The sequence below is a fragment of the Bactrocera neohumeralis genome, unplaced genomic scaffold (assembly GCF_024586455.1).
Source record: "Bactrocera neohumeralis isolate Rockhampton unplaced genomic scaffold, APGP_CSIRO_Bneo_wtdbg2-racon-allhic-juicebox.fasta_v2 cluster09, whole genome shotgun sequence".
Classification (NCBI taxonomy): domain Eukaryota; kingdom Metazoa; phylum Arthropoda; class Insecta; order Diptera; family Tephritidae; genus Bactrocera; species Bactrocera neohumeralis.
The window spans coordinates 1,726,869-1,738,952 of NW_026089622.1; the positions used below are offsets into that span (position 1 = coordinate 1,726,869).

The 12,084-nt window shown below is 36.3% G+C and overlaps 1 protein-coding gene across 1 annotated transcript; it reads right to left on the reverse strand.

Annotated features, from left to right (window-relative positions):
- Positions 1 to 5,975: 5,975 nt before the first annotated feature.
- On the reverse strand, positions 5,976 to 9,348 carry LOC126763913 (uncharacterized). Its single transcript, XM_050481682.1, has 2 exons — positions 8,124 to 9,348; positions 5,976 to 8,046 (listed from the first exon to the last, which is right to left on the reverse strand). The coding sequence occupies exons 1-2, from the start codon at positions 8,886 to 8,888 to the stop codon at positions 7,840 to 7,842; spliced, it is 972 nt and encodes a 323-aa protein (XP_050337639.1). The 5' UTR covers positions 8,889 to 9,348; the 3' UTR covers positions 5,976 to 7,839.
- Positions 9,349 to 12,084: the final 2,736 nt, after the last annotated feature.

Below are 12,084 nucleotides of genomic sequence, written 5' to 3' on the forward strand. Positions count from 1 at the left end.
TTGAGCATCAATTTCAAATTCAGAGGAGAAAGCAATTAAGATTATGTGTAAATGTTTCAAAAAATCAATATTTATACCAGTAATAGATGCTAAAAGGTCCGTGCGAGAAAATGCTCTTCTAGCTGTGTTGCCATCTTTGGTGTTGCCGCTGCCATTTGCTTTCGGCTTATCGACATGAAGCCCCATTTGAAGCAAAAACTCTTTTTGAATTTTTTGTTTCTTTTCTGCCAGGATTCTCTTCTCTTCTGCTCCACGAACTTGCCATTTTTTCAAATCTAGCTTGTATGAAAGTTTTAAAACAAACTCGAAACTACGAATCCACGCATGCAAAGGGCTTAATCCATATTTCAAAGCGTCGGTCTTCGGTTCAAAATAAGGAGAATCAAAGTTTCTTATAGTTCGAAATTCCTTTGGACCGGCATGACAGATGGTACATTGCTGTGCACTTTAAGTTTCTGTCAACACATTTAAGACTTTCCCATCTATTAATGTCATAAATAAATTATATTTTACTTTAATTTTTTTCCCATTACTTAGTGTGTATTGTAGTGGTTTCAACTCCTCAATCTGTTTCTTTATGTTGTGGTTTTCAGTTAAAATGTGCTCTTTTGTTTCTTTAACAAACTCCACTTTTAAAGGTCTACAAAAGCGTACTGACTGAGGTGTACGGTTTACCCAAATGTTATACCCTGCTGATGAAATTATTTTTATTGGAATGACTGATGTCACAAAAAGGGAATGATCGAAACTTTCCGAAGTATTTTCCACAAATTTTTGTTTAAACAAGCTGTGACTGGTAGAACCATCAAACCCGTAGCTCGAAATTAGGATCGATTCTTCAACATCCATTGTACACAATACTTCATCTTGATATTCAAGAATTCCTTTAGCTGTGTGGTCTAACAAATTTTGCAACGACATTTCGACAGAGCTTTCATTCGCTTTGATTTCATCCGTTCTACATTTCAATTTGCTTTCATAAACTTTATCATAAGTCGGATAAATTCTACAATTGTGTTTTATGTTTAATTGCCGCATATTTGAGTACACCTTTTTAGTTAATCCGTTTTCTAACACAAACATTAGAGCTTCATCAGGTGATACTGGCTAGTATTAAGAACTTCTCGAATTATGGATGGGCGATTTGGTGATGTAGCAACTTGCTGTAGGACAAATTTCGAATCCGTTGCGTGGGATTTTTTGGCAGATATAGAGGCAGCAGGAACTAATAATTGCGCATTGTCTCCTTGCTGGGAAGCTAATTCGGAAGCTAATCTCCTTTTATTTCTTTCATCATACGTCAGTTTTGGTCGCCCAATAGTATTAATCTTTTTCGGTATTACAAAAATTGTTTCTCCACTCAACCATTTCTTATTATATTTTCTAAATGCATTCTCATTTCTGGATTGTTTATTCCATTTAAGTTTAATAAAATTAGATAAGTTCCGAGCTTTAGTACATATAAATTTACTTAATTCACTGTCAATTTCGTATGAAATCTTTCCTTTTATGTAATTCGAAACATTCCTGTTGTTTCTCAACCAAAACTCAAATTGTTCAGAATTTTTGAACCTGAGTGTTTCTACAAAAGTATTCAAAATTCGTTCATTAGCAGTCAAATGCATACACTTTTACCATGACATAAAACTTGAGTTTTCTACAAACAATCACATGTAAATAGTTCCAATGACACTTCAAAACATTTTTAGTTTTACTCCACGAAAAACGATAAAACTCTTCACAATTTCACAAAAAAATACATACAAAAAACCACCAAAATAAGTACGAAATAAAAACATTTAGCAAACTATATTTGTATATAGTAAAATTACTCATCTCGAGTAATAGAACTCATATCTACAAAGTTTTTTTACAAGAATTAAAAAAACAGTTTTTAATTTTTTAAAAATTTGCTGCTTCACTTGTATTAACACGTACTAAAAAATTTGTAAACATTACCAGCTGTTTGTACATAAACAGGGTTGCCAACAGTAATTTTTTTTTAAATTTTTTCTTATCAATATGTTGGGTATTGAACACCATCAAAATAATTGCAAAAATTTAAATTTGAAAAATTGACTTTTTGCCGCTAAAATCGCAATTTCGGCTATAGTGCTTTGATAAGAATTTACACTTATCAATTTGTATTTTTATACTCTCGCAACAATGTTGCTAACGAGAGTATTATAGTTTTGTTCACATAACGGTTGTTTGTAAGTCCTAAAACTAAAAGAGTCAGATATAGGGTTATATATACCAAAGTGATCAGGGCGACGAGTAGAGTCGAAATCCGGATGTCTGTCTGTCCGTCCGTCTGTCTGTCCGTCCGTCCGTCTGTCCGTCCGTCCGTGCAAGCTGTAACTTGAGTAAAAATTGAGATATCATGATGAAACTTGGTACACGTATTCCTTGGCTCCATAAGAAGGTTAAGTTCGAAGATGGGCAAAATCGGCTAACTGCCACGCCCACAAAATGGCGGAAACCGAAAACATATAAAGTGTCATAACTAAGCCATAAATAAAGATATTAAAGTCAAATTTGGCACAAGGGATCGCATTAGGGAGGGGCATATTTGGACGCAATTGTTTTGGAAAAGTGGGCGTGGCCCCGCCCCCTACTAAGTTTTTTGTACATATCTCGGAAACTACTATAGCTATGTCAACCAAACTCTACAGAGCCGTTTTTTTCAGGCGTTTCCATATACAGTTCAAAAATGGAAGAAATCGGATTATAACCACGCCCACCTCCCATACAAAGGTTATGTTGAAAATCACTAAAAGTGCGTTAACCGACTCATAAAAAACGTCAGAAACACAAAATTTTACGGAAGAAGTGGCAGAAGGAAGCTGCACCCAGGCTTTTTTTAAAAATTGAAAATGGGCGTGGCGCCGCCCACTTATGGACCAAGAACCATATCTCAGGAACTACTAGACCGATTTCAATGAAATTCGGTATATAATATTTTCTTAACACCCTGATGACATGTACGAAATATGGGTGAAATCGGTTCACAATCACGTCTTCTTCCAATATAAAGCTATTTTGAATTCCATCTGATGCCTTCTCTGTATAATACGAGTATAAACATTAGGAACCAATGATGATAGCGGAATAAAACTTTACAAAAATACGGTATTTGAAAAATATTTAAATGACGGATAATGAAATCTCGATTATCACTTTACCATGCGAGAGTATAAAATATTCGGTGACACCCGAACTTAGCCCTTCCTTACTTGTTTTAAATTGTAATTATTAAGCTTATTAAATATTTTTTGTAAACTTTCGATTTGTTCGGTTAGAGACGTAGAGAAAACTAAAATGTCATCCATATATAATATGCAAATGTTGTTTATAAAATCTGCCAACACATGATTCATCATTCGCTGAAATGTTGATGGTGCGTTTTTCAGGCCGAAAGGCATTCTTACGAACTCAAAATGACCTCTGGATGTAGAGAATGCTGTTTTTTCAATATCGTTTTCATTCATTAGTATCTGATGAAAACCCTTTGCAAGGTCTAATGAAGAAAAATATTGAGCTTTACCCAATTTATCAAAAACTGCCTCAATATTCGGCAGTGGAAATTTGTCGCCTATTATAATTTCATTCAGTTTTCTAAAATCAATTACTAGACGCCATTTTTGAGTATTTGAGTTATCTGATTTCTTTTTTACAATCCATAATGGAGAATTATATGGAGATTTGCTTTGCCTAATTATATTTTGCTTAAGCATGTCGTTTATTTGTGTTTCTATTTCATCTTCTAGGATTTGAGGGTGTCGATAATTTTTGCAATAAATCGGTCTATCAGATTTTGTTATAATTTTATGTTTAATACAATTAGTGGTAGTTAAATTTTGACCTTCAATGTAAAATGTATTTTTATTTTTATGTAGAAAGTTTTGTAATCGTTTACTTTCTTCAGTATTAAGTTCTAAGGGTATTAAATTTCTAAACTCAGTTAATTCAACTTTTTCTAGACAATGAACTTCATCGTAGCTAATTTCGAAATTATTATTAGGAAACCTAATTTCACTATCATTAACTATCATTGAATTTGTTTGGAAATTAATTATAGCTCCAATGGGACCTAAAATGTTGACACCTATTATACAGTCAAATGCTGTCTCTGTGAAATCAGTAAGTTTAACAGACATGGTTTCATTTTTTGCGTTAAATTCGTTTGGTACGTTAACTATTACCTCTTCATTTATATTGTTATTTCCTATTAAAGTATTTAGCCGAATCGGTTTAGCTAACTTTCTCTTAACACCTATATGTGAAAAGAAAAGATAATTTCCCAATGTGGTGGCAGCTCCGCTATCGATTAAGCACCTTGTCTTAATGTGTTTTATTGTTAGTACAATTATTGGTAGCTCGGCTCTGGAGGCTGTAAATGAAAATTTTGTGTTGCATGTTGTTCATCAACTTCCACAGCAGCAGGGAAATGGTTAACATTTCTTTTCGGATATCTATAATTCATTGCGTTGTGCCTAAAATTCCCAGTTTGACTTTGAATGGGTAAGTTCTCATTATAACCTTGAGTAGGTAATTTATGGTTTTGTAGGCTTCTACGATTACTACTGTTACGAAAATTGACGTTGCCAAATGCAAAAGTCCCACTCGTGTCATTGTTTACACTTTAGGAATTTTTGCTTTGAAAATTATTACGGAAATTAGGAAAATTATTCGCAAATTTTGTATTCATGTTTATTAATTTAATATCTTTTATTAAATTGTTTTCAATATAAAACGTATATGCTTTATCAATAGTGTTAATATGATTTTGTAATAACAAAGACTTAATATTAATAGGTAAAAAATTTATATATATATCAAAAATCATTTGGTCGTTGTTACTAGGTGTATATAACATATCTGGTTCTAAACTAAATTTAGTGTTCATCAGACTTAAAATTTTTCTCAACTTATGATGCAGTTCTTCAATATTTTTTGCATCTACATTTAAGGCATCGCTTCTTAAATTAAAAAATGTTCTTTTAACGCCAAATCCTTCTTTTAGTTTTTTTAATATATTCTTCCAACTAGGACTAACTAAAGTTTGTATTACCCTTAATGCTTTGCCTTGAAGGCGGTCACCCAACACTGTTTGTAGAGTATCATGATGTTCTATCGCAGTCAGCTGTAGTACGGTGGTGACATCTTGCAAGTAGTTGCTCAGCGTATATTCATTTTATCCAGTAAATGCCGGTAAGCTTCGTGCTTCACGCAGACTCTCAGCTAATGTTAATGCCATATTAGCTCTCTCACTCTCTAATCTGATGAGCGCAGTAAGCCGTGATTGGCGGGTTTTGAGATGTCGATGATCTGAGTGGCGTGATGTTACAGTAACCTCAGATGTTTTATTTTTCTTTTAATTTTCGTGAACTTTGTTGAATTTGTTAAGTGTTAATATGTGTATTTTGTTTTTTTTTTCGGAACTGTACAAAATATTTTTTGATTCGTTTACTTAATGTTCATTAGCGAAGTTGGGGATTTTATTTTGTATGAAATTTTGGTTTAGTACCTTTGTTATTTTTGTAATTTTAATCATTAACAGCGGTGCTAATGTTCTGTTTTGTGTAATATATAATCACTTTGCACCATAATGTTTTTTTTTCAATGAAGTTGATATATGTATGAATGTTCGTTTTACACAAAATTAGTTAGTTTAGCACTTCACCCCTTTTTTTTTGTTTTAATTAATTTTTTTTAGAAATAAGTAGTTTTATTTTAACGTTTTCCAATTATTTGAATGTCTGTTTTACGCAAAATTAGTTTAGCACTTCACTTTTTTCTTATAGTTATATTTAGTAATACTAAAAAAAAAATTTTTTCGTTTGCGAAAAATTCGTAATCACTGGATGTGGAACTCTCTATCCACATCCCATCCTCGTCGCCAGTTATATTATTCCTCTAACCCGGTTGAAACCCGACGTTCAAGGTTATATTTTATTTTAAGGCCGGTAAAATCCGCCAAAGTAAGAAACACCTTTTTATTTATTAATCTTTATTAAAGTTTTATACGAAGCGTCAAACCGCGAAAGTAATTCCTTTTTAACAATCTGTGTTTAGTCTAACGAAACATCATTATTTATACCTTAACTTAACATACGATATTTTGTTAACATTCTTAGTAGAGGGGTTATTATTGTTAAGTACATTAACATATTTTGTTAACATTCTTAGTAGAGTGGGTATTATATGTTAAGTAAATTAACATTGTGGATCTCTATATATAGATACATAAATTTAACATGAATATCAACTATGTAAAGGGATTGAGATCCACATACATATATGTAACTTATGTCACTAACAAAAAATTGAAACATTTTTCTACAAAAACATCAATTGCTCAAATAGCATAAGCATGGCAAGTCAATATGGCAGCCGAATTGGCGAAGCCCAAATATAGTAAATTTTACAACAAAAACGATTTCATTCACAAACGGAGGCGCATATTCCACAAGCGACCTCGCTTCATTCATAAAAACAGACGCCGTAACATCTCCCCGAGCATGCCTTTGCCAACAAGCGTCGTTTCGCGACGATGGCAAAAGCTAAAAATCATAAATTGAACATCTTTCTGGTGTTTGTTCTAAGAAAGAAGTGAGAAAATTATCAACATAGCTGTTGTCGATTTACAATATTTGTCAATTCTAATTTGCTTTCGCAAACATACAGACAAATGTGACAAAGAAATAATATATGTATGTGAGGGAGGGTCGATTTAAAAATCGCCCATTGCTCTATGAAAATCATATTCTAGGGATCAAAATAAGTAAACTTTGCCGAAGGAACCATACCTCTAAAACGAATTTTGATGTCCCCCAATTTGGGTCGAACTTTTGGGTAGAGGCAAATTTTGAAAAGTCCCACTTTGACCCATTTAGAGTGCTCCAATCGAGTCCAAATGTATGACCGACCCCCACTTACTTTGGACGGCCGATCCACCCATGCCAGTGGCACACCCCCTGGAACTCCCCTGGGGGCTTCCCCATACAATCATTTAAAAAAATCCCCATTTTTGGCCTTTACATGAAAAAATCAGCTAAATGGCTATTTTTTCTTTATTTTTATTTATTTATTTATAATAATATCTATTTTTTCTCTTAAGAAATTTATTTAGTCAGAACATATGTAAATGAAAAAATTAATTTAAGTGAGTTATAGAAAAGAAACTAAAAAATTATTGTTTGAAGTCTTTTTTACTTTCAAGTCTGGGCAATTTCGCACGGCTCTCTAATGTCGTCGCCATAACAGCCTCTACATTTTTCGGTATAACCCGTTTGGAAACGCTAGCTAGCAATTGAACCTGTCGTTCCGTTCCTTGTATGTGTGATGGAATTTTTGGGTCATTAAACGGTGGATCATCTTGATTTAAACATTCTTTCAATGTATCGTACGGAATGCTTCGCGTGAATGGTGGTTCAAATACGATATTTATATCATTCAAATTGATCATTTCAGTATAACTTGTGCAATTAAAGTTTATATCTGGTTTTTTATAAACTCTAAGTTCCATTGGCTCGTCAACATCGGTTCGATAGCGTAGAATTTTCTTGATGACACAGTTGCGTTTTTCTTTCTTATCGTCAAACATTGATAACAAGATATTTTCCGAATGCGCATAATATGAATTATCTTTAATTACTTGATTGACAATTTTGCGTAAACGAGGTTCTAGAAATCGTGACCAACCAATGATCTTGAAAAATAATGCACGGCCGTACATGACAGAGCTGTAATACTTGATATTGAAGTACATTGGCACATAACATTTAATTATAAATTCTTCCAGAATTCTTAAATTTGCATCTGGATTTTCCGTTGTCACATATAATCGCAATAATCTAGCGGCCTTGGTGAGCCACCGAGAATGTACAATTTTCCCTGGTTTGATGTTAGCCAGATCCACCGGAACCACGCCGCTAGAAATTGCAAGGGCCATGTCGTATAAGTACTTCGAATCGGTGGAGGGGGGCATTCTGGAGCAGGGAACATATTTTGCAACTCAATTTTCTGGAAACCGTCCACCACCTTAAAATATATACATAATAATAAAATAATTAAAAATGGTTGACAATTATAATAAATGAGTGATAGCAATAACTTACCGGAAGAGTTTCACAAGTTTCGATTTGACGGCTCAGTTTTCCGGTTGCCGATCTTGGTCCAGTGCTGGTTGATTTATCCAAGGCTTCAAACAAATGCCGAAACGGAAGTTCGTTGAAGTGTAGAAGGCAAACAAACCAATGCAATAGTCTTTTTAACAGCAATTCGAATCGTCGTATAATTCCACCGTGTGGGCCAGTGTTTGTTGGCTCACCGTCAGTGCATATTCCAATTAATATATCCAGTGATATATTTTTATCGTTGAAAAAACCATTTAATTTGGTTGTTTTGTATTCAGCGGTTTCATGTTCCAGTCTTACGTAACCAATCAATTCAGAATTGGGTTCTCTCAAAATAACAAGATGAGGTTCTTTTACCATCCTAGTATGATACTTCTCATCAATTTTATCTATCGTTAAAGTATCACCTTTTGTGCCATCGAATGAAAACGCTAACAAATTGGTATCATCTAACCGTTTGCGAAGGACTTCTTTTCTGCATTTCTCTTTTTCTCTGCGAACTTTCGATTTATCCATGATGAGAGGTTTCCCATGCTTATCTTTAATTTTAAAATCTTGCAAAAGAGTGGTTCCCAATGCTGATGCTACTCTGTCAGGCACACCAAATCTGTCACATATCAAGGCAAAGTTAAAACAATCGTATCTCTCTGTGTATTGTGAGCTTGTGCTTCTATCCATATCTTCTTGAACCGGTGGCGGTGCGTATGTTGAATCATCGGGATCTTGGTATGTTGGCATTGATGACATAGACGTGTTGCTCCTTGCTCTTCAGTTTCTATCATAAATGCATTCATTGTTAGTCTTCTCTGATTATGTTGATCGTGCATGAACTCTTTGAGGCGTTCGGGAACCCATCCGCATGCACATGGAGCTGCCTTCAAATCGCATTTATGTACATGTTCCAATGTAAAAAATTGTTTCCAGAGATTTTACATACTCTGTAAATTGTTGGGTGTTGTTTCTTCTCTTGATTTGCTCTTGATACTTGTCAAGCAATTTATTCAATTTATTACATACACTTTTTTTCAGCATTATTTCCATATCAAGTTTTTCCCAAATTCCAATCAACTTATGTATCTTGTACTTGAATAGTGAATGATTTATGGGAAAACTTTTTTTGTTCTGTTTTAGCACGTTCGCTTAAGTAAAAATAATATCTCAAGATATCCAGATGGGTTGGTAAATTAAGATCAGTAAAATCAGTAGACACACCAAAAACAGTAACATCATGCTTGGGTATATGACTCATTGGGTTTTCGATAGTTGTTGATGTAGTTGCTTCATCTTGCGGTGTAGAGGATGGTGGATTCATTGTAAACTTTTTGATTTGGAATGTTCTCTTCACTTATTATTTTTTTTGAAATACCATAGTGGTTATTGCTTTAGTTCTCCTCACTTTCAGAGGTAATAAGAATGAAATGGTAATTTCAATTCCATTTCAAAATTTGCCCCTACCCAAAAGTTCGACCCAAATAGGGGGACATCAGAATTCGTTTCAGTGGTATGGTTCCTTCGGCAATTTTTTGCCTCCCCACAAATCGACCCGGCCTAATGTTTGTATATGCCATAGAAATTCTATTGGTATAAATATGGAAATAATAACGAAATAATGCGAATATACATATTTCAAGAAGGTCACCAATTTTCTGTGAAGAACTGTAGTTCATTTGGCACATCTTCACTTTGTAATAGTAGAAATAAATATAATTTATTTGAAATGTTAATTTATTTAAAAATTCTTCTTCTTCTTAATTAGCGTAGACACCGCTTACGCGATTATAGCCGAGTTAATAACAGCGCACCCGTCGTTTCTTCTTTTCGCTACGTGGCGCCAATTGCATATTCCAAGCGAAGCCAGGTCCTTCTCCACTTGGTCCTTCCAACGGAGTGGAGGTCTTCCTCTTCCTCTTCTTCCCCCGGCGAGTACTGCGTCGAATACTTACAGAGCTGCAGTGTTTTCAACCATCCGGAAAACATGACCTAACCAGCGTAGCCGCTGTCTTTTAATTCGCTGAACTATGTCAATGTCGTCGTATATCTCGAACAGCTCATCGTTCCATCGAATGCGATATTCGCCGTGGCCTTTCGCAGAATTTTTCTCTCAAAAACTCTCAACGTCGACTCATCAGTTGATGTCATCGTCCAAGCCTCTGCACCATATAGCAGGACGGGAATTATGAGTGACTTTTAGAGTTTAGCTTTTGTTCGTCGAGAGTGGACTTTACTTTTCAATTGCCTACTCAGTCCGAAGTAGCACCTGTTGGCAAGAGAAATCCTGCGTTGAATTTCCTGGCTGACATTTTTGGTGGTGCTTACGCTGGTTCCAAGATGACGAAATTATCTACAACTTCAAAGTTATGACTGTCAAGAGTGACGAGAGAGCCAAGTCGCGAGTGCGACGGCTGTTTGTTTGATGACAGGAGATATTTCGTCTTGCCCTCGTTCACTGCCAGACCCACTTTCCGTGCTTCCTTGTCCAGCCTGGAGAAAACAGAACTAACGGCGCGGGTGTTGAGGCCGATGATATCAATATCAACGGCATACGCCAGCAACTGTACACTCTTATAGAAGGTGGTACCTTCTCTATTTAGTTGTGCAGCTCAAACTATTTTCTCCAGAATCAGGTTGAAGAAGTCGCACGATAGGGAGTGGCCTTGTCTAAAACCTCGTTCGGTATCGAACGTCTCGGAGAGGTCCTTCCCGATCATGACGGAGCTTTTGGTGTTACTCAACGTCAGATTACACAGCCGTATTAGTTTTGCGGGGATACCAAATTCAGACACACTGATAAGGTCCAATCAGTTTGTTGACGGTGGGCTTTAATCTTTCACACAATACGCTCGATAGAACCTTACATATATGCGATGTGGAGGAGGCTAATCCCACGGTAGTTGGCGCAGATTGTGGGGTCTCCTTTTTTATGGATTGGGCATAGCACACTTAAATTCCAATCCTTGGGCATGCTTTCGTCCGACCATATTTTACAAAGAAGCTGATGCATGCTCCTTATAAGTTCTTCGCCGCCGTGGTTGAATAGCTCGGCCGGCAATCCATCGGCCCCCGCCGCTTTGTTGTTCTTCAGGCGGGTAATTGCTATTCGGACTTCTTCATGGTCGGGTAATGGAACGTCTGCTCAATCGTCATCGATTAAGGAACCGGGTTCTCCTTCTCCTGGTGTTGTGCGTTCACTGCCATTCAGCAGGCTAGAGAAGTGTTCCCTCCATAATTTAAGAATGCTCTGGGCATCGGTGACTTGATCACCTTTGGGGGTTCTACAAGAGTATGCTCCAGTCTTAAAGCCTTCTGTAAGCCGCCGCATTTTTTCGTAGAATTTTTGAGCATTACCCCTGTCGGTCAGCTTTTCAAGCTCTTCGTACTCACGCTTTTCGGCCTCTTTCTTTTTCTGTCTGCAAATGCGTCTCGCTTCCCTTTTCAACTCTCGGTATCTATCCCATCCTCCACGTGTTGTGGTATGTCGTAACGTTGCGAGGTAGGCTGTCTGTTTTCTCTCCGCTGCGACACGGCACTCCTCGTCGTACCAGTTGTTCTTTTGCACTTTCCGAATACCAATGGTTTCGGTTGCAGCTGTACGTAAGGAATTTGAAATGCCGTCCCACAGTTCCCTTATACCGAGTTGTTGACGAGTGCTCTCAGAGAGCAGGAGTGCAAGCCGATTAGAAAATCGTTCGGCTGTCTGTTGTGATTGCAGCTTCTCGACGTCGAACCTACCTTGTGTATGTTGACGTGCGTTTTTTTGCTGCACAGAGGCTGGTGCGAATCTTGGCTGCAACAAGATAATCGTCCGAGTCGATGTTAGGACCTCGGAGCATACGCACGTCTAGAACACTGCAGACATGTCTTCCGTCTATCACAATATGATTGATCTGGTTGGTGGTTTTTCGATCCGGAGACAGCCAGGTAGCTTGATGAATCTTTTTATGCT

Bases quoted from the DNA above. Each gene is read 5' to 3' on its own strand.
- LOC126763913 (XM_050481682.1), bottom strand. From the start codon at position 8,888: ATGTCATCAATGCCAACATACCAAGATCCCGATGATTCAACATACGCA. The intron at 8,047-8,123 runs GTAAGTTATTGC...ATATATTTTAAG, and splicing joins AAACTTGTGAAACTCTTCCG to GTGGTGGACGGTTTCCAGAA.